General features: G+C 42.5%; 1 protein-coding gene across 1 annotated transcript in view; it reads left to right on the top strand.

Annotated features, from left to right (window-relative positions):
• Positions 1-26,640, top strand: part of Asph (aspartate beta-hydroxylase) — a 191,147-nt gene that overhangs the window by 158,667 nt on the left and 5,840 nt on the right. The window contains exons 23-26 of the mRNA XM_048358864.1: positions 1,385-1,522; positions 16,952-17,087; positions 18,562-18,653; positions 19,025-19,158. Of these exons, the coding sequence (XP_048214821.1) occupies positions 1,385-1,522; positions 16,952-17,087; positions 18,562-18,653; positions 19,025-19,158 (500 nt within the window). The remainder of the gene's footprint in view (positions 1-1,384; positions 1,523-16,951; positions 17,088-18,561; positions 18,654-19,024; positions 19,159-26,640) is intronic.

The following is a 26,640-nucleotide window of genomic DNA, read 5'->3' as shown; positions in this document are numbered from 1 at the left end:
GAACTGAACCAAACCGAAAGAAACAACAGTAATAGCCAATCACTTTTCAAAAGCAATTACTAGACTGTGCTAATGAAGAGGATAATAATAGTTGGAGTCCCACTCCCAGAAGACAGCGGGTGTGTAACAAGGGGGGGGGCAGAATGTGGCGGGACCCCTGGGAGAATGGGACCCCTGGGAGGATGGGGCAGGGCTCCCCACAAGCCAGATGGAACAGGGACCCTGCACCAGCTGTCCCCGAGTGGGCGGGGCTTCGCCCAGGCCACGTGGATCATGTTACAGCCAGCCTGAAGGCACACATGCAAGAAAAATAAATAAATTACAGAAAGAAAGAAAGAAAACATGAGGAACAAAAGTGCCCTTGTAAGCGTTTAGCATGGGCTGTCACGATTCTTGTTACCAACTCAGAATAATATTTCCTTTCTCTCTAATTTAGTGGCATGTTGATATTGTCACCCTGGAGTAAGCCTCCATACATGTAGCCATGGAAGGAAAGCACGCGGGAGAAGGCATGATTCTGGATTTTAGCATTCCGATTCAGTAAATGCAGAGCTCATTGAAGAAATTGTGAAAGCCACAACCCATTCATTTTAAAGGAAACATAAAAGTAGATATTACAAAATGGAAGCTAGGATGCAAATATTGTCTCCTTGGGGGCTTGACGTTATTTATCTATTCAGTGGATGAGTTCTAGACTGTGTTAGACATTTGGGGAAAAGCAAAACAAATGAGGCATGCGGCCTGTAGCTACAGAGACTGCAGCTGTGCAGTGAAAATGAAATGCAAATGTGCGCTTGTACCAACAGGTTACAGTCAGAGACCCAACAAAATAGCATTCCTCTTTCACTAGATTTCACTCGATTTGAGCACTTCACAGGCAAGCTCTTTATTTAAATATCTCAGAGCACAGACAGTCTCTGACTCAATGTCTCTTAAGGTTTTATTTCTCCCGGTCAGCAAGATGCCCCCCTCCCTCCCTTTTGTGCTTTCGTCCCATGATTATCACCATTTTTATCATTTTACACCTACATCTAACATTAGAGTGAAAGTAGGGGATATTTAGCATTTTTAAGCTGTGGTTTATTTATGATGGTGTAAAAGCCATCCACACTCAGTTGGAAGCCACACTTCACATATTGAGTTTGATCCTTGTCCCTGCTAGCCATAGGCAGTGTGCTGCGTCCTCTCTGGTGGGTTCCCTTAGTGACCACAGCTCCCAGTTGGCCATGGGTTCTGAGGGAAGGGACAGATACTGTGTGCCCTGTTGCTCAGCTAGAATGTTCTGTGGGTGCCGTAGACTGAACGCATTTTGTTTTCATTTTTAAATGAATAGCCATGTTTCATAGCCAGAGCAGTGTGGAACATGGTCTTTCTGTGTTTTCAGGCATATAAGTGGTACGAGCTTGGGCACAAGAGAGGACATTTTGCTTCCGTGTGGCAGCGTTCTCTCTACAATGTGAATGGACTGAAAGCTCAGCCGTGGTGGACCCCCAAAGAAACGAGCTACACCGAATTAGTGAAGGTGAGTGCTAACCACAGCAGTGTCAACGTTCCCATTCTCTAAACTGCCCTTTAGATGATGAAGGAGGGAGTTTGTCTGGAAGTGGAGTTCTCAGACCCTTCATGTTAGGACTCACTTACACTCTTCAAAATGATCCGGCACCCCAAGGAGGTTTCGTTTGTGTGGGGGTTATATTTATGCATGTAATCCTTACCAAAGAAAATTTAATTTTTCTGTATGGGTTGTTTAAAAATAAGTAACCACATTACATGTTAATATAAATAAATTCAAAAGGTAATGGAAAGATTGGGGGCTGGGAATATGGCCTAGTGGTAAAGTGCTCGCCTTGTATACATGAAGCCCTGGGTTCGATTCCTCAGCACCACATATATAGCAAAAGCCGGAAGTGGCGCTGTGGCAGAGTGCTAGCCTTGAGAAAAAGAAGCCAGGGACAGTGCTCAGGCCCTGAGTTCAAGCCCCAGGACTGGCAAAAAACAAAAGAAACAAAAAAGTATTGGAAAGATTGACATGTTATATGACTTGACAAATTTTTAAAAATATTTTTTGGGAGAGGCATGCTGGAATTTGGACTCAGGACCTTGTGCTTTCTAAGTACTGTACTGCTTGAGCCGCAGACCCGGCTTCTTAGTTTTTGAGTGAGGTCTCAGGTTTATTCCTGTGTTGGCATAGATTGCAGTTCTCCGGCTCATGCTTTTCAAGTGGCTCCGATGGTAGATGTACATCACCACACCCAGCCTTTTCTTGTTTGAGGTGGGATTCTGTGAACTTTTGCCTAAGATGGGTTTGAATTGTGATCTTCCCGGTCTCAAGTTTATGAATAGCGGGGATTCCAGGGATGAGCCTGATCTGTTGTCAGAGAAGACAGCAGACCTCCCCTGCCTGCGGCGCTGTCCATCACGCAGGCTCTGCACCACTCCACCGTGAGGAAGAAAAGAGCAAGGAGCACGTTCTCGTCCTAAGAAAGCTGTTTTGGGGTTTCCAAACTCCCTTAAAGATTAAGGGAAGCTTCCCCTCCCACCATCATCCCCCATGTCTGAGGGCAACATTTCCAGAACTACTGTTCCTCTTGATACAGGAAGAGAAAGTAGTTATAAATACTTTTCTATATGGTAGGATAAAGAAATTAAGTGACTTTTGTAACAAAAATTAGGAAGTCTTATCTTGGTATATTAAATCTTACTTTTACTACTATGGTTTTTTCTAGCGGTATGGTCAGAAGTTTACTTTTGCTATTGTAAGCCCATTCTTAGACACATTAAAATTTGTACTGAATTTACTTAGGGTTTCTGTATAATATAGTTTTCTATTCCAAATGTAAAATGCAGTAGGTCTTATGGAGTAGATGGACTTCCATGTCCTGCCCTGGGAAGTCTGCCATTGAGTGTGTGGTTTGTAGGAAATAATTAATTCTGGTTTTCAAAAGATTGATTGTATATGTATATGAGAGAAGCAGAAAGGGAAGCACAGGAGTGACAAATCCTGATAATTCTCCAGTCTAGGGGATGGCTGTGTGGAGACTTGTGACACTGTTCATTCTACCTTTCAGGGTACTATCAGGTTTTTTTTTTCAGAACTTTTTGGCAAATCTATCCTTAAGACTTCATGGGTTAATTTGGTCTAGTTGGATAAAAGAGAAATTTTAATGTGGTTTCAGTGCTCCAACATTAATATAGGTTTTTCTTAGAACCTTGCTTATTCTTATTTTATTGTAAAAGCATATGGTTGTAATCATCATAATGCATTTGCAAAGACCCTCACTTAGACGCGAAGGAGTTTATAGATGAGAAAGTTATAGTATGGTGATGATGCATTAAATACTTTGAGATTAATTTCAGGAGCCTCTGCATCAATAGTAGCAAAGGCATCCTATACTAGGCCATACCAGAAATAGTACAGTAACATCTTCCTTGATAAATTGCACTTGCACTTAGTACCCTCAGCGATGTTTTCCTTGTAAAATTCCCATCTTCCTCATCTGCCCTGAGCTCTTATAAGTTCTTCTGTCCCTTTTCCTGGTCAACTTTGAGTTTAGTTTTTTGTTACAGAGTTTAGGATGCTTTCAATTTCAGATGACAGAAATGAAATTCCAGTCTGGCTTCAACAACATGAGCTTGTTTGATTCACTTAACTGTAAGCCAGCGGTAGAGCAGACTTTAGGGGTGGCATAGTGAGGGGATGATTCTCTTTGCTAACACTTGCTCCTGGCTCAGCTATCTCTGCATGCTAACCTATTGCATGATAGGCCTGCCAGCAGCTCTGGGATTGGAGGGTTGGAAACATTGTTGAGCGACCACATCAGCCTTAAATGGCCTTCTATGCCAAGTTGGGAGGAGGAGAGTAGGGAGGGAAAAGTGGGAGGAAGTGAAGGAGGGGGTAATAGTGTTCAAAAAGAAATGTCCTCATTACCTTACTTATGTAACTGTAACCCCCCTGAATATCACATCACTTTCTATATATGAAACATACAGTTGGTTTCTTTTTAATTGTTTTGTAGTAAATCCCCAATGTATGGAAGCCAAATAAGGCATGTTTGTTAAGTTATTTTTTAAATGGCTTCCTGCAAACCTCCTAGGAAATGCTCTCTTATTTGTAATAGGCATTTCATGAACTGCCACAGTTACAGGGAGTCTGACACACCAAGTAGGTGACAACAGTCTTACAGAAAGAGAAAGAGTATACCATCCCTTCCGCCTCGAATGGGATCTTCTCTTCACTCTGACTGAGCGACTTTAAATCACATTTCCACTCTAGATCCTTTATTGACAAGGGGCTATCAGATGATCTTCAAGCTATCAAATCTTCCTCTGGAAGCCAGTGGTCAGCTTCCTTTGAACTGAATGGCTGATCTGGGAAGTGGAGACGGAAAGGCAGCTCTACATACTAGTGAAATTAGGCTAGCATTAAACTCAACTAGATTGTGTTCATTAAAGTTCTAACATCCACTAGGATAGCTACAACCAAAACAAAACAACCCACAAGCATTAACAAGTGTTGTATGCATTTGGAGAACTGAAACCTTTACACATTGCTGGAGCTGCATAAAAAGGTACAGTGTAGCACTTCCTCAAATAGTTAAACATAGAATTATTGCAGGGCCCTCCATGTCTCCAAAACAAGTGCAAACATATGTTCACACAAAACTGTGCACAGAAAAGTTCACAATATTTATAGCAACAGAAATACAGAAAGCCATGCAAAATATATCCAACCCAATAATAAATAACTAAATTCACAAACAAGATGTAGTATATCCACATCATGACATTAATGGGATGAACTATTGATACCTGGTACGACATACATACATCTCGAATACATGATGCTAAGTAACTGTTAATTACATAATTGTGTTCATATGAACTGCCTTAATCAAGCCAATCCATAAAATAGAAGGCATATTCTTAGAATTGGGGTAAGGAAGTAATAGATAAAGGATGTGAGGAAAATGTTTTTAAATTAAAAAGTTGAGGATTTAGCAACTGTGTGAATATGCTAAAAAACACTGAATTATATATATATTATCTTAAGATATATCTTAACAAATAAATAAAATATGTCTTAGCAAGTCTATCAAAGATAGGAAACTGATAAAATATGGTAGTTGAAGTTCATGTAGAGAAAATGTGTTTCTTCTCATTGTGGAAGAAACTAAGTTAATGATCACCAAGGCAAAACAATGAGACAGTGAAAGCGTGTGCTCTCCCTGGGCTTCTCTGCTTGGGTTGGGTTTTGAGGGTTTTTTCCTTAATACTGTGTGAACTTGAGCAAGATTCTTTGCTTTTTAATTCATCATCTCAAAATGTTCATGGAAGATGTACCTGTCCCATGGTTGCTCTGAGGTCATGAACAGTGTTAGGGTTAACATTTCAATCCATTACCTTGTTATATAGAAAAAAAGAATTTCTGATTTCTAAAGAAACTGTAAAGTCAATTTTGAAATAGTATATATTATCAAAATAATATAGTATTTGATAATAGGTAATATTGATTAAATGTTGCCTATTTATAATCAATGTGCTAAGTATGTTGTGTATCATAGTTCTAAGTGTGTGTGTGTGTGTGTGCGCGCGCGCGCGCGTGCGTGTGCGCACCTATCCTAGGGCTTGATATTCAGTGCCTGGCACTGTCCTTGAGCTTTTTAGCTCAACACTAGCACTCTACCTCCAGTAGAATCAAAATGGAGTTGTCACTTTTTGGTGGTTAATTGTAGGTAAGAGTGTCAAGGACTTTCCTGTCTGGGCTGACTTTGAACCTTGATCCTCAGGATCTCAGCCTCCTGAATATCTAGGATTATTGGCATGAGCCACTGGCACCTGTCCATATTTCTAATCCTTAAACACATTACCGTGCCCACTTATGTATAAGTAAGGTAAGGATGGAAGAAGCCAGGACATTTTCCTTGCTCCCACACTTAGGTTGACATGAACCTAGCTTGCTTGGGTTTCTTGGACCCCACCTCCATACCATACCTTGTTTGCACTGATGTTTGTTCTTAGGCCTGTGTCAGTAGGCTTTGTATCAGTCAAGAGTTGGCAGAATTTTGTTTGGGTGTACTTCTTGACATTAGCCTGTTTGTCTGCTTGGGGCGGGGAGGGGGGCTGCTTGAAATTAATTTATATCACCAAAAATGACTGCATAAGAAAGCCAGCAGTGTGAGGAAATTTAGGAGCCATTGACCATTTTAAATCACAGATACTTGCATATCAGAATATTCTTCCATTTTCAAATTATAGATTTGAATACTAAGGATAATCCTGCACCCATTGATTTTGTTGGTTTTCTTGTTGTTTTGCTGTTGTTTTGTTCTTGCACTGGTCCTGGGGCTTGAACTGAGGGTCTGGGTGTTGTCCCTGATCTTTTTTGCCCAAGGCTAGTGTCTACCACCTGAACCACAGCTCCATTTCCAGCTTTTTGTCGGGGTGCTTCACTGGAGATAACTGATGAACTTTTCCTGTCTGGGTTGTCTTCGAACTAGGATTCTCAGATTCAGCCACTGGTGTTTTATAGTGGAAATCTTTCAGATCTGGTAACTACCTTGTTTGTCCAAAATACTTACAAACTCATTACACTCCTAGCCCTTCAGTGACATGGATAGCATGTTTTTATTCAACTGATTGCCACTGTGTTCCTGAGAGATGGAGTATGCATTTGCCTAGAGGCATGGGTAAGTGCTTAGTGGAACAGCCTTGTGTTGTCTTTCCCTCTGTTGGATTGTCACTCTTCCTCATTGTGTAGTTGGTAATTTGACAGCTCTGGCACTGAAGTGTGTGCATAGAAATTACAGAAAAACATTCCAATGCTTTTCTCTTGGGGGCTTATTTTCATTAGAACGGAGTAGACTGCTGCCCAAATCACCAGTATCAAAGTACTAAGTGCCTTGGAGGTATTTAACATAGAAATCGAAATAGAAAAATGGGTTAAAGTCTTGACTAGATTGGAAATAGAAATGATCTCTGGTAGAGAAAAATAATCATACCTTAGCAGGTTTTCTCGCCTCCTTTTGAGATTCGCTTCTTGATCCACACAATTCTGTGGCTGATTTAGGTGTAAACACACTTGCATAGTAACCACTGTAGTATATTGGAAATGCAATAGCCAAGAACAAATTAAAACCATAGTTTAAAGGTAACCCCTTTGTATTTGTATTTGCCTCTCCCTAGTAATTCGCACACATCACTGGGAAAAGGAAATAAAATAACAACAACCAAAAAATAAATACTTGCACTCTTTGCTGAGCTTTCCAGTGCAGCTTCTCTGATATCAACACATACTGTGTCAGATAAGCTTGCCTTTCTTCTTCATCTTGCAGGTTTTTTTCAGCGGGAGAAGTGCCCAGCAATACTGGGCCAGGGATGTGGCAGGGTGTGCCAGATTGATTAGAGGAGCACACTGTCACTCTCCCCTGCACTGTGGCTTTTGTTCATTAAGAAATCCAATGTGAATGAAAAACTTCATCTGGACCCAAATAGGATTTATACAGCAGTACACTAGTGGTTTCACATTTCTATCTGATTAAATGTTTAGATATTTTCAGTGAATTGCTTCTGAAATGAAATGAATTGAGAAAGGAGCAAAGATTCAGACTTGTGGTAGAATTAAGCTACAAATTAAGAGAGTTGGCAATTTTATATAAAAGTGACACTAGTATAAAAAATGCCAAAAGCAATTCTTTAACATGAATGCAATAGTTTGTTCTTATTTTTCTAAATCTACTTGAAGCATTTGGAATTTGAATGATCCTTTCCTGTATGGTTATGATAAAGCATGATGGAATTCAGAACTTGATAATTATGTAACTGAAAGGTGAACCTTTTAGAAAGGGCCCTACAATTAGAAACAGATTCGTTCTGCTCTCATCTGACACTTGAGGCAAGTCTGAACTTCAGAGGTTTTTTTTAATCTCTAAATTACAAATAATTACTTCAGTTCCCTCTCCTTCATGGGGAGGGAACAAAGCCAAAGCAGAATACAACCTAGCACCTTGCATATTTCTATGCGCTGCTTGGAAGTGAACCTTCAAAATTGTGTTGCTTAAAATGGCATTTCATTCCAGTTACAATAGAGCAAAAATAAGTAAAAGATTTGGTAGTCTCCTCCAAACAAAATCAGTGAGTTTCAGCGGTTGTCAGCATAAAAATATGTCTACAAATTAGCTTTCCCTCTGACCATCTTTAGGAAATTTGATATTTCAGAGTAATTGCAGATTCACCCTGTAAGCTGTATTCCTTTGGGGTTCTAAAATGTTTGATCTGAGAGTTCATGATTTGTATCTTTTTTTTTTTTGGCCAGTCCTGGGCCTTGGACTCAGGGCCTGAGCACCGTCCCTGGCTTCTTCCCGCTCAAGGCTAGCACTCTACTACCTGAGCCACAGCGCCCCTTCTGGCCGTTTTCCATATATGTGGTGCTGGGGAATCGAACTGAGAGCTTCATGTGTAGGAGGCAAGCACTCTTGCCACTAGGCCGTATTCCCAGCCCATGATTTGTATCTTAATACACATATATATGTAGATTAATATCTTAAATGCACCCACATGCATATTGTGGTTTATATCTGTTTATCAAGCCATTTGCTTATTTATGCCTGAGGGGATGTGTGGTTTAGTCTCAGAGTATTGTTCCAGTTCATACAGATAAAAGGGAAGCCGCACCTCTGTTTCCTTTTACGTTCCTTGAAGGATGGTGGCTTACCTGCCTAGTGGACTAGTATATAAGGGATATGTGCTCTAATGAAGATTTAAGTAAGCTGATTTTATCTCTAAAAATTAAGATATTTAATTTCAAATTCAAATGTAAATAGTTGCCTGCTCAAAAATAAGATATAATTCCTAAAATGAAATTCTATTAGCATATTTTTTTAAATTTTTTTTGGTCAGTCTTAGGGCTTGAACTCTGGGCCTGGGAGCTGTTCCTGAGCTCTTCAGCTCAAGGCGAGTGCTCTACCACTTGAGCCACAGTGCCACTTCCGGTTTTCTGGTAGCTAATTGGAGATAAGAGTCTCATGGACTTTCCTGCCTGGGCTGACTCAGATCTCAACTTTCTAAGTAGCTAGGATTACAGGCTTGAGCCACCAGCACCCAGATTCCATTAACATATTCTTAACCCATTTAGAAATTTTGTTGTACAGTATACTCAGGCACCATTGTGATCAATTCATTCTAACTTCAGTACAGCACATCCTTTGCCTAGCTTAGTCTTTCCTTGTGCATTAATTTACAGTCAGAACCTGAGCAGGTTTGCGAACATCTCAGCAGTGATCTCCAATGCCAGCATCTGTGTATTCTCAGTGCCCTGTCTCCTGTCGTCAATCATGCCTGGGACCTGACCTTCCTTATGCTATTAGGAGTCCTCTATTTGTACTCATGTTAAAAACATCACCCTTCTCATTTTCCTTTATGATCAAGTTGTATTTTTCCATGTACCTTTGCTTTTCCCCCTGTGAATATGAATTTATTCCCAGTTCCCTCCCATCTGCTTGCTTTCTTTGGTGGAATTAATACTGACTTGTTTGTTCTTCAGTGTTAGGGGCTGCATTAAACCTCTTCAAAATTTGTACTTTGAGCCCCTAACCTCTAACCCCTCAGAATGACTTGGTTGGGAAGAGGCTCTTACAGAACGACTTACATATAAAAGAAGTCATTGTGGTGAGCCCTAAGTCTTATAAAAAGAAAATACCAGTGGGTACCCAGATGTCTACACACAGAGGAAATAGTCACATGAGCACCAATGGGGAGGTGGCTAGTTATCAGCTAGCAGAGAATCATCAAAAGAAACCAGGTTGGCCAACACCCAGGTGTTGGACTTTCAGCCTGTAGAATTGTGAGGATATACTCAGTCTGCGGTACTGTATTAATAGATTCCTAACAAATCAACACTGGTCTTGGTCCCTGTGCTTACATTTCACATTTACTAGATGCAAAACTGTCTGGGGGACTTGTGTTCTCCACAGGGGAAAAAAAAATCTAAGGCTCAGCTAGACATGTTTGATTAGAACAAAATTAAAGTGACTTTATGTCACATTGCAAACATTTTGATAATTCATCACCTAGCACCTCATGGAAGTAGAGCTGTGTCAGCTAAGTAATGCAAGGAAAGTGTATAGACCAAGAGGCAACAAGAAATCAATGTATGGATTAGTAGATCTTAATTCAGACTGTAAAATCAGACACAGAACAATTAATTTCCCTACTACTCTCCCTTCCTCTGCTGCATATCTGTTACAGAAAAACACCATTGCCTAGAGTTGCGGGATCTTGTAAAGATGCTTTCAAGGTACTGGTAAAAGGCTTTGGAGACTAACAATTTTCCCCTCTAAACTTCACTTGTGGATTAGATTACATTATGTGATCCTTCTAGTCTAGCAAAAAGGAAAGTAGGCATCAAAAAATGTGGAAACAAGTGGTTTATCTGTGATGTACATCTCAGAGGAGGATGGGGAGGGGGGAAAGGTAGTAGAAAAATGAAGGAGGAGGTAACAAGTTTGATAAGCAGGGTACTCACTGTCTTACGTATGTAACTGTAACTCCTCTGTACATTACCTTGACAAAAAAAGAACAACTATTAGAGACAGAAAATGTAAGTGAACAAAGAATAAAAGAACACAGGCATTTAACACCTCCATGTGAAATCTCACCTAAATGGCCAGAAAAACAGAAAAGTATAAGTGCAGATTGTTTTTGAGGTTGTGTGAAGAAGAGACAATAACAGGTAAATGATGTCATCATCTTTTTGTACCTGATTGAAGAAAGCAGAGGATGAACTGCGGACTTCCGGAGAAGGAACATCAACAACCAAGACCCTTTACAGACCCAGTGAACAGGCCTGTCGGGGCTGACGTTTTGGTCCCCAGTTTACATACTGGCTCGGCTGTGTGTCAGTGGCTACCGGCCCTCAGAGTTCACGCTGTTCATTCATTTGTTTAGGACTAACAGTCAAGGTCCACACTGAGAAGACCCTTCTATGGGAAGGGCAGAGAAGAAAGCGTACAAAAAGAAAACCTTTTCCTGGGGGAAATAGAACATATGAGGAGGAGAAGTAAACTTGAAGTCATTCTTTTAATAGTTTCAGAGCTATAAGAGATCTTGTATTCATTAAACCAAAGTGGGCTAATCGAAGACAGAGCAATCAATTAGAAATGTGACTCACATTTCTCCTTTCTTTCTCTCTTTCTTCTTCTTTTTCTTTCTTCCTTTATTTGTGTGATGGTACTGGGGCTTGAACTTAGGGCCTGAGCACTGTCCCTGAGCTTTTGTACTCACAGCTAGTACACTTGGGCCACAGCTCCACTTCTGACTTTTTGGTGTTTTACTGGAGGTAAGAGTCTCACACACTTTCCTGCCTGGGCTGGCTTTGAACCATGATCCTTGGAGCTCAGTCTTTTGAGTAACTAGGATTACAGATTTGCGACACCAGAGCCAAACTTTATGTCATTTTTAATTGTGTCTGCAATGAAGTTTCATGAGGTGGAATTTTCCACTTGTCCTAACTAGGAGATCTTCAGATTTGGGATCATTCTATATTTCAGATTTTTGAATTAGGCAGTCCTAATACTACCAACCTGTAGTATCGAGAGACAATGTCATAGCAGACTTGCAGAGGTAGTAGAGAAATCATATTAAAGGCATTATAAAATGAAGCCAGCAAAGGGAGGGGGGAATGAAATGTGATCATGACAACTCAAGTTTGAGTGATATTCATTGTCATAATATTATAAAGTATGAGTTGAATTTACTCAGATGTATGAAAGGTTTGTGAAATTGGCTGTATTACAAGAATGGAAAAAAGGAAAAAGACACATGTTAAGTTGTTAAATGGTTAACTTTTCCTAGTAGGTGAGAGATAATGCCTAAAATTAGTGAATTAATAGTAAAATGAGCCATGTGCTAATGGCTCATCAGGAGACTGAGATCTGGATGATTAAGGCTCAAAACCAGCCCTGGCAGAAAAGTTGGTGGGATTCTATCTCCAATAACTAGTAAAAGCTGAACTGGAGGCATGGCTCAAATGGTAGAGTGTCAGATAGGAATGAAACATGGTGTGGAGGACTCAAAGTCCTGGCACTGGCGTGCACATGCACAAATAGTTATAGAGCATGTTATTTAGATGTAAGCAATTAAATAATAGAAATGTCTAACTGAATTAACTGGGGGTCTGGCTTGAAGTTTGAGAAGAGTTGGTTAAGAAAGAGACTTGCTTTTATTATGAGATCATAAGTCATGGTGGGCTTTAAAATACATGGATTTCTTTTTCAGTAAATAAAAGTATTAGTAATAATAATTAAGAATCCCCTTGGCTTTATTTTGCTTCCCAAAGTAAAGTTATTGGTTTGTTTGTTTGTTTGTTTGGGGGGTTCTAGGTATGATCCCAGGGCTTTGCACATGACAGAAGCAGGCTCTCTGAGCTGCACCACCAGCCTCCATCACTTCCTGCAGAAAGTCAGCTTTAAAGGAGCTCTTCATAGGACGCAAGCTAATTGGACCTTGAGAAAAGTGGAAGGAGCAGGCTGGCTGGAAGATGAGGAAATGGCTCTTAGGAAGGAAGGCTGGGCTGATGCACGCCAGTTTGTGGGGACTGAGACTGGGAAATCTATTTGTTGAAGACAGAGTGATAGATGCGGCTGAGGTTTAGCTAAAAGGGCAAGTGCTGACGGTAGGCGTAGGAGCCCCTGAGATCTAATGGAACCAGACCTGGTTCTATCTCTGTCCCATAGGAAAATGGGCAGTGGAAGCCCTATCCTTCCCAGCTACTAGCGCAAGTAGTAGAGGGGCTCCTTCCTCTTCTCAGTGTTACTGAATGAATTAATGTAGAGCCACGGAAAGAATATTTCAAAGGAGGCCTTTGAAAATGTAGGCATTTTAGCTCAGTGGAATATCCTTTAAAAGCTTCATTTCTCGCTATCTCAGATAACTGAATGGGAAAATTTGTCTTCCCTTTCCTGCCCTCTCCATGTGCGCGCCCCCCGCCCCCATGCTGTGATCATCAGGTCCCAGCTACGGTCACAAGCTGAGCTCCTAACTCCAAGGGTGATGGATTGAGAGGGGAAGCCTTTGGGAGGTGATAAGGGATTAGAGACCTCAGAGAGGAGGGTTAGAGCTCCTATTGCCTGCCTTCTTTTACTGTATGAGGTTAAAGACAGGAGCCCAGGCAACAGAAACCGGGAGACAGAGACCAAATCTACCTAATCCTTCATCTTGGACTTATGACACCTGAAGTAAAAAGCAAATTGTTGTCATTTATAAGCCATTTCTCTATGTTGTTTTGTTATAGTATCTAGGTGGATTAAGACACACAAGCGCGCGCGCACACACACACACACGCTGTGTGTGATTAGGTTTGGTCTTTATTGTTCTAGGACCTGTGAATGTTATGAAATGGGATCCTGGGTGTGTGGTTAGAAACAGCAGTTTCAGCTCTTGTTTGAAATATCTCCTTAAAATCCCTGTGTGTCATTCCAAAGGTGGAAAATACCCCTAGTCTCTGCGTTGTGGAAAATTTTCTACATTGAACCCCTAGAGACCATGACTGCTATTATCTTTGTATTTTTCTTCCTACTCCCCGGCTTATCTGCTGTCTTTGGATACACTCAGTTCCCCTCCTAGCCAAGGACGTACACTGTCTGTGTTGAGCCTTGTATACCAATGCCTAGCAGCGGGCACAGAACTATCCAAGCCCCTGGAAACTACTGGAACTGCCACATCTCAGAATAACACTGCATGGGAGGCTGAAGACTGCAGAGCTTCTCCGTACTCTGAGAAGAACAAAACACATCCACTACAGAGGGAAGTCCTGGCCCCTGAGTGTGGCCCTCCTCTTCCTTACACACGAGCAAGGGAGAGACAGCTGGGTGGGGTTCTGGTGTTAGCTCTGCTGGCTTTGACTCTGGGGCCATTTAGATTTAGTAACCACTCCTTAATGCATGTCTTCATCCCTAAAGAGAGAAGATTCTTACTACAACAACAGCATGGCTCCTTCTAGTTGTAAAGTTCCATGACTAAGTATGGAACTCGAGAGAAATAATAATGAGTGGCTCTTTCATGGTGGAAACAGCTAAACATCTAGGTAGCTCTTGGTTAGCACATGAACCAGGTTCTCCAGGGGATGGGATGTGTATAAATTGTAACAGAGGATTTATTAGGTTGGCTTCCACATCCAGAGTGTGCCCCCATGCAGGCTGGAGAGCCAGAAAACCCAGGAACTCGAGGCCTGACAAGGGGGACAGTGATTCAGGCCTTGCTGGGGGCTGCAGGGCTGGAAGCTGTCTGCAGAATTACTGCTGCAGGGGAAGCGAAGACTGCAGTCCCGTGTCCCTGGGTGACAGCAGCAGCGAAAGAGACTGGAGAAGGCCGGGGCGTGTGCGAGCTCTCTCCCCATTCTGTTCCATCCAGGCCCGGGGTCCTGTAGATGCCCCAGCCCACATTCGGGACTGACCTTCCCCGCTCGCTTCCCTGACTCCCCCAGGGCCAGCTGTCCATGGGAACACTGACGGACACTTCTACAAGTGTCTTTGCCCATTTTCTGGGCAGTCAAGGGAACATTAGCCGTCACCGACGGGTTGGATGGAGCACCTCGGTGTCATTTCAGCCCAGGTACGAGCACTCAGGTCCCTGAGATGCCTCCATGTCACCTGGCGCCCACAGCTGAGCCTGTTCTCCAGTCACCGGTGCACACAGAACACCGGGAACCAGAACAATTCGTTGGCTTGTTGATTGGCTTTCCAAAATCACTATTACCTACAGACCAATACTCTGGTAAGGAGGACAGGGGGGCAAGACTGACATTTCTTATTCAAGGACGACTTGTTCTTAAGTAAAAAAGAAAACACACACACACACACACACACACACACACACACACACACACAGAGGAGAAATCACTTTAACGTTTTCCCCTGGGGCTTTGGGCTCTATTTTAGTAACAAAAGATCAGCTCTTCCCTACCCTCTCCCTAAAATCAGCTTGAAAAAGAAGTGAAAGGAATTTCTAGAAAACTGGGAGGGAGAAAAGGGAAGAGCTTGCCCTTATAAGGCTCCAGTTACCTCATTTGACACATAGTTTCATGGTTTAGGGAGGCAATTCCCTCCTCATCTGTGTGACAGTGTAACTAGAATGGAACAGGTTTATCTGGCAATTTAAACACGTTCCAGTAACAGCAGTCAGTGCAGGCACTTGAGGGGCAGTTGGGAAGAGGTGAACACAGCCTTCTCTCCGTGATCTTAAGATGCTTGACAACATCCCCAGCTGCTGTCTTCTGAGAGCTGGTATAGACTTTTGACTGTCCCTGTACTGACATGTGGCCTTTGGCTTGCTAGTTGAAAAGTACCTGTTTGGGATAAATATCTATGGATACTCGTTGAAGCTCTCCCGTTCTGACAAGAACGACCAGCACACTCCCAACAAGGGCCTTTGTAGGAGCAGCTGTAAGGCAGACACAAAACAATGGGTAGATTTCACGGGAGTGCAATTACAAAATCACTTTCTTGGTCCTGCTCTCCCTGTCTAGCTTGCGCGCTTCTCCTCACCGTAGGGAAGCTGTTTCTTGTCTTTCCGGTTGCTGGCAGCTCCTCCCCGCTGGCTGCTTGGCTCTTCCTCCTGCCTGCTGCCCCCATGTTCCCAGTCCATTGCTAAGGATGCCAGGAGACCTCCCGCTGGCCCTGCCCACACCCACCAGGCCACCTTGGCTCCCCTCAGTTAGAAGCCCTCGCAGGCTAAATCAGCCGGCTGAATAAGAACCGGGGCAGGTGGAGGCCGCACTCACTGAGTCAAACACCAGGAAATTCATTTGTTCTGCGTTGCTATTTTGTCATGCATCAACTGTTCCAACGGATGCATTCCCAATGTCTCTGTGAGTTATTCTTTACTCTGTTCAATGGCATCCTTGTAAGGAACTGTATGAAAGGTAAAAATAAAGCAGTGAGTATAACTCAGAAGCCTACTATGCGCCTCTTACTATTTGATTAGTATTCCAGCTGGGATGATGGAAGGTCACGTGGAGCTTATGGTTGTGCGCTGATCAACAAGATCAATGTTCGTGTTAGGTTGTTAAGTGGGGGGGGGAGGGGGAGAGGCAGGCAGGAAGGAAAAAAGCAATCTTTGGGCAAACCTTTAAAGAGATAATTATGGGGGGTTATTTTCTGAAGTTTCTAGAAATAACAAACTATTCTGCAAAAACTATTGGTTCAGAGCCAAGTGCCAGTAACTCACGCCTGTAATCCTAGCTACTCAGAAGACTAAGATCTCAGGATGTCGGTTCAAAGCCAGCCGGGACAGGAAAGCCCATGATACTCTTATCTCCAGTTAACCACCAGAAAGCCAGAAGTAGTGCTGTGGCTCAAAGTGGTAGAGCACTAGCCTTGAGCAAAAACGCCCAGGGACAATTCCCAAGCCCTAAGTTCAAGCCCCACAACCAACCAAATAAACAAAAAACTCAAAAAACAAAAGAACATCTGGTTCAGAAAAACAATGATATATAGATATAGAAATAGATATAGATGTAAATAAATCATCTTTGGCAAGAGGTTCTAAATGAAATTGACATAATCTGGATGAAAACAAAAATTTATTGTTGTGTGAGTGTGTTTGTGTGTGCATGTGCGAGGATGCTTGTCCTGAGGCTTAAACTCAGAGTCTAGATGCTAGCACTTAGCTTTTTTACTTAAGGCTTAGTGCTGTACCACAAGAGCCACAGCTCCACTTCCAGCTTTCTTATAGCTAATTGGAGATAAGAGTATCATGAACTTTCCTGCTCAGGTTGGCTTTGAACCTCAATCCTTAGAGCTCAGCCTCCCAGGTTGCTAGATTTCAGGTGTAAGCCACTGGTGCCCAACTAAAAACTCATTGCTTTTAAAATAAACAAGAAGGCTGATCATCACTGTAAAGGATGCTCCATTGTAAGAGGTATAGTTTCATCTCGGTGGACCCAGAACCTTTCTTCTAGTCTTTAGAAAGAAACTGGAAGTTAATCCGTGATGAAGGCCTGGCGGTGATGGACACAGCCAAGGGATTGTTCCTGCCTGAAGATGAAAACCTGAGGGAGAAGGGCGACTGGAGCCAGTTCACTCTCTGGCAGCAAGGTGAGTGTGGACTCGAGTCTTCCTTTGCAGTTGTTGCCTAGAAAATAAGTGACAAGATTCTTCTGGTGGTAGTCTCAGAACTGGGGTTCATAGGCTTAAAGAAAGCATCTTGAGAAACCTAGTGTATGTGTGAGTGTGTGTGTGTGTGTGTGTGTGTGTGTGTACGTTCACATGCATACCCACACAGTATATCCAGATATCTTTCTAGAGAAAGAAAGGCAATAAAGAAGGAACTCACATTTTTCCCTTTCCTGTTAAATGGCATTACTAGAACCCTGCTACCATGTGGGGATCACTCCAGAGCCCACCATGTGCCTATCTGTGTCTTAGAAATGAGCATCCCTGAGCTTTATTGGCCTCTGTAAAAATGTAGGGCATGCTGTACATCAAAGTGGTATCAGCACAAGTGAAAGAGGTTGGAAACAGTCATACAAGAGTGACAAGACAAAGTACCTTCCAAGCCCAAGGAAGTGGTCATGTACAACACACTGCTTGAGTTTAACCCAACCTAGGCACATAGATGGAGTACAGAGGTTTGTGGTCAATGTATATTAATCTCTCTGGAAAGCTCCTTTTGATTGGATTAAAAAATTAACTCAGTAGCTACACAAAAATATGTCCATCTTGATAACCAAACATGTGAGCTACATATCTTTTGAAACGCCAAAAAAGTCAATGTAGCCAAGGACAGTGCTTTGTCTCAGCTATTTTTTTGGCATGGCTTCTATGGAATAAGGGGAACTACTTCAGTAATAGGTGTTTTTGAATAAATCCATCAGAAGAAAGATTAACCTTCAGGATTTCCAACACATTTTTTTCCCTAAAGGAGTCATACAGTCTGTATATGGGCAATGTGCAAACTTCTGTATGGTGTAGCATTGAGATGAATTGATTCTCTTGGCTCTTAAGTGTTTCTCTGATACTTTGGTTCATTAATATCCCTTATGATTCATGGATGCAGCCAGGCTTCGTAGGGCAATGCTTTAGAGTAGCATCTATAACCTAGATACTGGTAGCTTATGCCTGTAATCCTATCTACTCAAGAGGCTTAGATCTGATTATCTAGATGCCGAGCCAGCCCAGGAAAGTCTAGGAGACTCTTATATCCAACGAGGCTTTAAAAAAAAGCCAGAAGTGGAGCTGTGGCTAAAGTGGTAGAGCATTAGCCTTGAGCAAAAGCAGCTCAGGGAGAGCATCCAGGCTCCGAGTTCAAGCTCCAGGACTGATATCAAGAAAAAGGAATAGCAGACAACAGAAATCAGTCTCTGTTATCAAAAGTATTTTAATAAAGCAGAAATATGCAAGTCATTATAAGGATATAAAAGTATTAACCTATAAAGAAAATAGATATTTGAGGTGATAATTTGTTTGGAGACAACATTTGATTTTTAAGTTTTTACCTAATTTGACTGCACCTGATTTTCTTTAAGCTACTCAAAATAATATCATGATTTTTACATCACTTATTTTCTAGGAAGAAAAAATGAAAATGCCTGTAAAGGAGCTCCTAAAACCTGCACTTTATTAGAAAAGTTCCCAGAGACCACAGGATGCCGGAGAGGACAGGTACTGGGAGCATTTTCATTACTGGAGAGAACACAGTAGTCAGCAATAAGAGAGAACCGAGCGGTCCAAGAAAGCACTTGTCTCCTTTCGTTGCCACGAGGGACTCTTCTGTCACTCTGTTTTTCATGAAATAATCTCATGCAGTTAAACGTCAAAAGTGAGGGTGGGAAATGTTGAATGTTTATCACCTTGTGGAAAATGTGAGTGCATATTTTTAGTTCCTTTGCAAAGAAATAACCGTGGGAATATAGATTCGGAGCTTTGCAAAGCCTCTCCTCCGAACTGACAGTCATTTGCTACTGTCACTTTAAGGGAGCAATTCCTCCACACCTTGTTAAGCTGACGAATAACACGTCACATTGTCTTCGCAGATCAAGTATTCCGTCATGCACCCTGGAACCCATGTGTGGCCCCACACGGGACCCACAAACTGCAGGCTCCGAATGCATCTGGGCTTGGTGATTCCCAAGGAAGGCTGCAAGATCCGCTGTGCCAATGAAACCAAGTACGTTCCTTTGTCATGGCCTCTGCTGGGCCTTCTGAGGATGGGTGCTCATTACAACAAAGCTGTGTCCAGTCGCATCATAGCTCTCCCCGGAGCTGGGTGATATAAATCCACACTCGCTAGTAGTGTCTGTGCCTCTTCTGCTAGCTTTCAGTCTGGAGATACTGCCCAGTGCCAGGGCTGCTTCCCCTTGTCATTTCTTCATCTGGCTACAGTGCCTTCTTGCTTCTCTCTTTAGATGGACAGCCTTGCATTCCACATTAACTCACGTGTATTGAGTCCTGAATGTCTTAGAGGCATGGTGCTTATGGCCACCAGCTTGAGTTATTTATAAGTGTAAGAAGTCTGCCTTCCTGGAGAAAATACTCCTAAGATATTTTTGTATTGCTTTAGAGAAAACAGCATGGTGGCTGTAGAAGCCAGCTGCCATTTGCAAATCCCAGCTCTTCCATTTCTTCCTATATGACCTTGGCCAGATGCTTAATCCCCTCCAATCTCAGCTCCCTTGCTTACAAATTGGCAGTGGTAATACCTCCTTTAGGGGATTGCTGTATGGATTAAGCGGACTATGGCCTTACAAGGCAAGTAACCATATCCCGGAGTCAGGGGCGATACGGTGAAATGTCACATCACCCTATCCTAGTACCTTTCCTAATGGTAGCAGGCTTATTCAGGTTCTTGTAAACAAAGCACATTTACTCTGTCTACTGCCCCTCTGAGACTCAGACTTCTATCCCTGGAGAGCTAGTCTCTCCAACATATAACGATTACTAAGGTTCCATTTCATTTCATAAAAAATAAAGCTTGCCTTCTGACTTCTTAGAAGAAGAATATAGATGTGTAGATCTCAGTGATCCTTCTGTCTGTTTATTATTAATTAATATGTATTAGCCTGGTCTCTACAAGAAAGCTATAAATTTCTATAGATCACAAACCTGATCTGTGATCTGTTATCTTTTTAGACATTTCTCATCTCTAGTAGAAATTAGACAGCAACCATTTAAGAGTTGTTCATTTGGCTGTTGGCCATACCCCTGCCCTGGGTCAGAGTCTCATGGACTTGCCTACACAAGCTCACTTCAGATCTCAGCCTCCTCAGTAGGTGGGATTACAGGCATGACCTACTGGCATCCAGAAATTGTGTGGGATTTTTTGTTGTTGTTTTTGTTTTGTTTTTGAGGCAAGATGGATTTAGACATTGAAAGCTGAGAGAGCAGATGCTTCCAGAACAGCATTTGTGAAAGGGGAAGCCAAAACATGGGCCACACTGGCAGCACATGGGAGTAAGGCTAGAAAGTGAAGAATGTTCTAGAAGCTAACCTGTCAAAGAAACTTGTGACTATCAAACTAGTGAGATCAGACCTCTGTTAGGAATTTATTGTGGAATCCCAGCATCCCTCCAGTGGGGAAAGTGGGAATAAAAGCCAATAGGCTGTCATAGTACCATAATCCGGAGGCAAGGAGATGTGGCATTGGAGTGCTGGAGAAGTAGTGAGTACCATGCAGGTGCAGGAGATGTGCTATGGATTGACTGGGCTGGAGCCTGAGTGCACAAGAGCAGGCAACCAGTGAAAGATGGCGCTACGTTTGCAGACGTCAGTGGTAGGCAGGTGGTGATACCTTAGCAAGTATTGGGACCTTGCAAGGCCCACGGGGAGTGAGTATAGTCTTTGTATATACTTTCCTTCGGTAACTATTGGAACACAGTAGGAGAAATATCAAGGTGCTGGCTGGAAAAGAAGGTCTGTCAGTCAGAGGAGAAGTCAAGTGTAAAGAGAGGGCTGTGAGAGTCAGGGCTCAGCGGGAACTTCTAGGGAAGTCTGACAGATGGCTGCCTGATGACAGACGTGAAAAGAAGCTGGAAATATTGTGTCAGGCCTCTGGGAATTCGGCGGTCTGCAGGTCTCTCTGCCAAAGGGGACAGGAGGGATGCTGGCAGAGACAGAGACAACTAAACTAAATACTTGGAGTGCAAATAACATCATACGGCAGTGAATGGAGAAGACCAGGTTCCATTTCTCAGGACTAGGGAGGGTGGTAGGACTTGGCTCTTTGCTTGCACTTGTGTGTATTCAGTCTCTTTCCCTCTTTCTCTCCCTCCTTTTCAACCTGTGATCTCTCTGATTTCACCTGCCTTCCCTCCCTCCTTCTTTTCCTTCCTCCCCTCCCTCCCTCTTGCCTTTCCTTCCATCCCTCCTTCCTGCCTCTTGTCTTTTCTGCTCACAGATATTCAGAACGAAAACACTAGATAAAAATTTCATTAAACTACAGAGCACAAGTGGCTTACACCTGCAATCTATAACTATCCAGACAGCTGAGATCTGAGGGTCACGGTTCAAAGCCACACTGGCTAGGAAAGTCCACGAACTGAGATCTGAGAATCTGTTTGAAGCTATCCTGGGTAGAAAAGTCTGTGAGACTCTTCATCTCTAAATAACTATCTAAACACCCATCGTGGAGCTGCGGCTCAAATGGCAGAACAACTTTGTGCACCATCTAAAGGACAGTGCCTAGCCCCTGAGTTCTCACACAAAATAATAATAAGCATAGGTAAGAACAGAGAAAGTATGAAACTGACGCTAGTCAGTGACCTGAGGCAGAGAGAAAACCAGTTGGAGAATGGCGGAGTCAGGTGGAGGAGCAGGTAGACAGAGCCCGGAGCGCAGAGACATCACAGAGAGCCCAAAGCACCTCTGTTGGTACCTCCCCTGCTCCAGGCTCCCCACAAACCCCACTGACTGCACTGGAAGAGTCAAACCACCGCCAAGTCCTCACCTGCAGTTTAAACGCTTCTAGATTAAACAGCCCTCACCGACAAGAGGTTCCACAGGTCGGCCACTCGGAAGGGGATGTTGAATAAGACAGTCACTTGGCAGCCCTTCAGCTTGTGCTCAGCTACAATTCAACCTATCTTCATGGGACCGTAGGAGCTGATGATCACCGTAATCGGCAGATGGGATATTTTGCAACTTTGTGGTCATCATTAAAAAGTCCTTGTCATCCACCTGCCAGTTATGGGACCAGAAAGGTGGTTATGTAGAGGTTGAAGCACTGAACTCTCTCATGTCTGACAGGCAGGGAGCACTAGCTCCTTTGTGCCCCACTGAGTCCCTGCTCAGCAGTCCTTTTCCACGTCCCTCCTGTCATCCTTGCTGTAGGCTATGTTCCCTGGTCATTATCAGCCGTCCTTGATAGGAATTGGTAGTTCAATGGGCATTACTTTGTCCTCGCAAAAAGAATACTTTCCCAAGGAACACTGGGTCTGTTTAGTTAAGTGTGTGTAACGCTTGTAGTGAAAATACCTGGATATCTGAACAGTAGAGAGCTTAATATACTCTCACAACGATTTCCAATGGAATCTGAAATTTCCACACTGTGATTGCAGAAATCTACCAGTGTAAAAAGAAATCAGACTTCTTTCCCCTAGACAACACTGGGAATTTTTCAGAGCATTTCTTCAAACAAATGGGTTACCTGTAGCAATTTGTGCACTGTGGTTCTGAGATGTTAATCTTCAGATTTCTATTTCTTTAACAGCCATGAGATTCATGCCAGAGTGCATGTTGTTTAACTATTCCATCATTCAAAAGCCTGGCACAGCTATTAGCTTACAGATACGCAGCTTTACACTAGAAACAGGATCATTTCGATTTAACAAATGCCTTCTAATTATAAAACTGATACATGTTTCTTGTACATAATTTGTAACGCACAGAGATGCATGATTTCAAAAAGGATTTATTTTATGCTATCACCCAGAGATATCACTCCGATGCCTTTTAACCCTTATTCATGTGTGTTCTTATCCATGCAATCATAGTAATTATATTCTACCAAATAGTACAGCCTCACCAAGCCAGGCTCTAGTCCTCACAGAAATCCAATATAATTAGGATTATTAAAAACCCTGCTTTGCAACTGAGGAGGTTGAGATATAAAGATGAATATCACCTTTCCCAAGATTAGTGTCTTGGGCTGTCATAACAAATTACCTCAAAATGGATAGACTAAATCAAGAGAAATTGATTCTAGAGACCAGTTAGTTAATTCTAGTTTAGAACTGAGGTGCTAGCAGGGTGGTTCCCTGGAGATCCCGTTCCTTCCTCTCACTTCTGGTGGCAGACTGGAGTTCCCGGGGCCCCCTTAGATTGTGGGGGCCCTTGAAGTCTCTGCCTTCGTCTTAACCTCCTTCTCTCTGGGTCTCCTCCGCTACTTTTTATAGATTTTTTAGATTTAATCCAAAATGATCTTATCTCAAGAATCATGAACTTGATTATATCTACAGAATCCCCTTTTCAAAAATCAATTCTGAGTAGATAAGCCTTTCGAGAGAAAAACATATCAGGTTCTATCCTGGCATTCTGGCTTACAAGTCTCTCTTCCGGGAGACAGCCAAGGGCCTCGCAGAAGGTATTTTTGAGGGGAATGAGTATTGCTTTGTGTTTACAAAATGGTTTCATGCTGTACTATATGGAAGGTGACCATTCTGACTACTGGTTTTCATGTCCAGACAGTTGGACAGAGAGTAGAGCATCTCCATTTCTAGGCCTTCAGTTTCTCAATCCAAGCAGGTTGGGCTTTGGGCTGTAAAACAAGCTCATCAGCCACTTTGGTCCATTGTTCAGTAATGTTAAGCCAGTGCACACTGGTGTCCTAGGGCTCAGTTGTGTGAGCTTTGGGAATTCCAGCACATCCCTGCAAGTCTCCTGAGGGCTTTCCAAAATACACTGCGACTGTGCTAAGAGAATGACCTCCACCCTCGAGGCGGCCCTGGAAAGAGTGCTGCTGCCCGAAAGCTACCAGCCTGAAATCTTGGACGAGGCTGACAGACAGCCAGGAGAGCACATTCTGGCAAGACCATCTGAAGAAATGAAGTGGCAGTCATTCATTCAAGTAGTCACTCTATTGCTTTACAAATAATGGTCTTGTTCCACACTTTTCACACATTTTGTATCATTTTTTTGTTAATCTCTCAAGGTTCTAATTAATAAGATTACATATAAATCACATTTTTAAAACCATTTAAAAGACTGATTTTTTTAATCCCCCATAGATTGTTCACAGACAATATTTCTTTTGGTTTTTGGTTTCCCCTAGGAATCTAAGAGGATTAAGTCAAAGTATTGGGGCCACATTTTGGAATCTGAATTTCCGAATCATTTAAAACCCAATACACACACCTCTCCCATTTGACCCTTTTCTTCTTTCTTCCTTTCTTCCTCTCTCTCTCTCTTTCTTTCTTCTTTCTTTTCTACTTCCCCAATCCCACACAGCTTTTTTTCCACAACATTAACCCCTCTCTGCTGTAATGTGACCTTGATTCACAGGTCACTACTGTAGCCAGTCCATCTGGGATGATTGAACAAGGGAGGTTTTTGTTTTTTTAACGAAATGGGATATTTTCTTGAAGGCTGATTTGTTGTTGAGTAGTAACATTTTGTCCTGTTTCTTCCTGCCTTTAAGCAACCCAGTCTGTTAAACACAGCAATAAACTGTGTACTGTGAGCATTGTTCGATTTAGCACCAAGATGAATAACTCTTTCCAGCTATTCCCATCCGAAGACAAATAGAATGGGCATTCATGTGTATCTACACAGCCATACCACACTGAAAATATATTGTGTTCTGAACATTTGTTTATTGAGCTAATTGTTGAGAAATTAGAATCCATTTTCCTATGGCAGTAGTAAATGAAATGATGAAATAGAGAATCATGGACAACTCCTGAAAGCTTCTTAGCGCTCTCCCCCCTCCATCTCTCTGTTGGTTGGTACTGGGGCTTGAACGTAGGGCCTGGAGGGGGCTGCCTCTTACCTTTTTTGCCCAAGGCTGGTGCTCTACCACTGAGCCACAGCTCCACTTAGGACTTTTGATGGTGGCGATGGTGTAGTTAATTGGAATAAGAGTATGATGCACTTTCTTGCCCAGGCTGGTTTCAAACCTTGATCCTCACATCTTAGCCTCTTGTAACTAGCTACAATTACAGGCATGCGCTACCAACACCCAGCTCACAATCTCTCTTACTAAAGCTTAAGAGCCAGGGACTATGTGTAATAATGCTTCTGTGGAGGAAAAAAAAAGTGTGTGTGTGTGTGTGTGTGTGTGTGTGTGTGTGTGTGTTCTCAGTTCTAACTGCAGGTTAACAATGCTGAACTCACATGACTGAAATCAAATCCTAGGTGAATTCAGATCCTATGTTTCCTTCTTTCTACTTGTGATTTTAAATGATTTCACTAAGCCTGATGTCCTCCACTTTAAAATGGGAAGAATAAAATGTGTGTGGTTGTAATTTCTGAGTGTTGAGCAGCAGGTAAGAGCCCATTCAGAATGATATCTGCAATGTGCTCTGTGCGAGATGCACTGAATATTTCCAGCCCTTATCATCTTGTCTGGTTTCTGTAGAGATGGAGCTTTTGTCCTTTGGTTCAGGGAGTGAGCAAGCGCTCTGTAGTGTGAACTCTCACGAGGAGGAGAGTGGGAAAGACGGTGACCCAGGAAGCTGTGTGGGGCCAGGGCTAGTGAAGGAATGGTGCACAGTAGGACAGGAAGAAGACAGAACCATCTAAGGACTTTCTTATACAGAATCAGTGCATCGTTGGGAAAGATAGACATGTCTCCATGTGACTTCTTTGGATATAAACTACTCTACAGTCCTGAAGTATAAGGCTCTCTAATTATCTAGTCACTTCTTAGCCTTATTAACATGGCTGGTAAAATTCTATAATAGAATTATAGGTATTAAGAATTCCCTGCCACCCTTATATCATTGCTAATCATTATAATTGAAGAACACACAAGGATTATGTTAGACTGCTTTATCTCGGAACCAAGTTTTGTCAAACAAGGGATGGAAAGGTGGTTATGCAGCAGTAAACTAAGGTAGTATCTGGCAGCCTCCACCCTAGGTTTGTTCTGAGCTGTCCTCAGAGAAAAGCACTGGGCCCAGCTCCTGAAAGATTCCTCTCAAGGCCACCTTGAGCTCTGCTGTCTTTAGCTCTGCTTTGCCCTAATGTGATTGAAATTTAATCATATTTGGTGGAGCTTTGCTCACAAAGCAGGTGGACTGAACACTCTGTCTTTGCATTCCAATGAGCCTTTGGTTTTCGTTCAGAAGTGATCTACAGTCCTTTGACATGTTTATGCTCTGCCTCTTTTTGTGGTGTGAAACACTCAGCCTTTCGCAGGGAGGTGATCTATGTCTCGTTTAACCCTGGAGTCCCACAGGTCAGCACACAGCCCGGATGAGGCTTTATGTCCTTGCTTTTGCTCTCTTTAAGTTAATTGTAGCTGCTCTTTTACTCTTGTGTCCCTGACAGTTGACTAAACGATACCATTCTTTAAGTATTCGGAAGAAATACATATTAAAGAATTGTATTCATTAATTGTCTGTTGTTACTGTTTTCTGTGGGAATGTATAAATGAGATTCAGCGACAAATCTTTTAAATCCAACAGGACACATTTCTCTTTTGTTTTGTTTTCTG

The sequence above is a fragment of the Perognathus longimembris genome, chromosome 12 (assembly GCF_023159225.1).
Source record: "Perognathus longimembris pacificus isolate PPM17 chromosome 12, ASM2315922v1, whole genome shotgun sequence".
NCBI lineage: Eukaryota > Metazoa > Chordata > Mammalia > Rodentia > Heteromyidae > Perognathus > Perognathus longimembris.
Note: the sequence above shows the minus strand (reverse complement) of the source record. Positions and strands in the feature narration are given on the sequence as shown.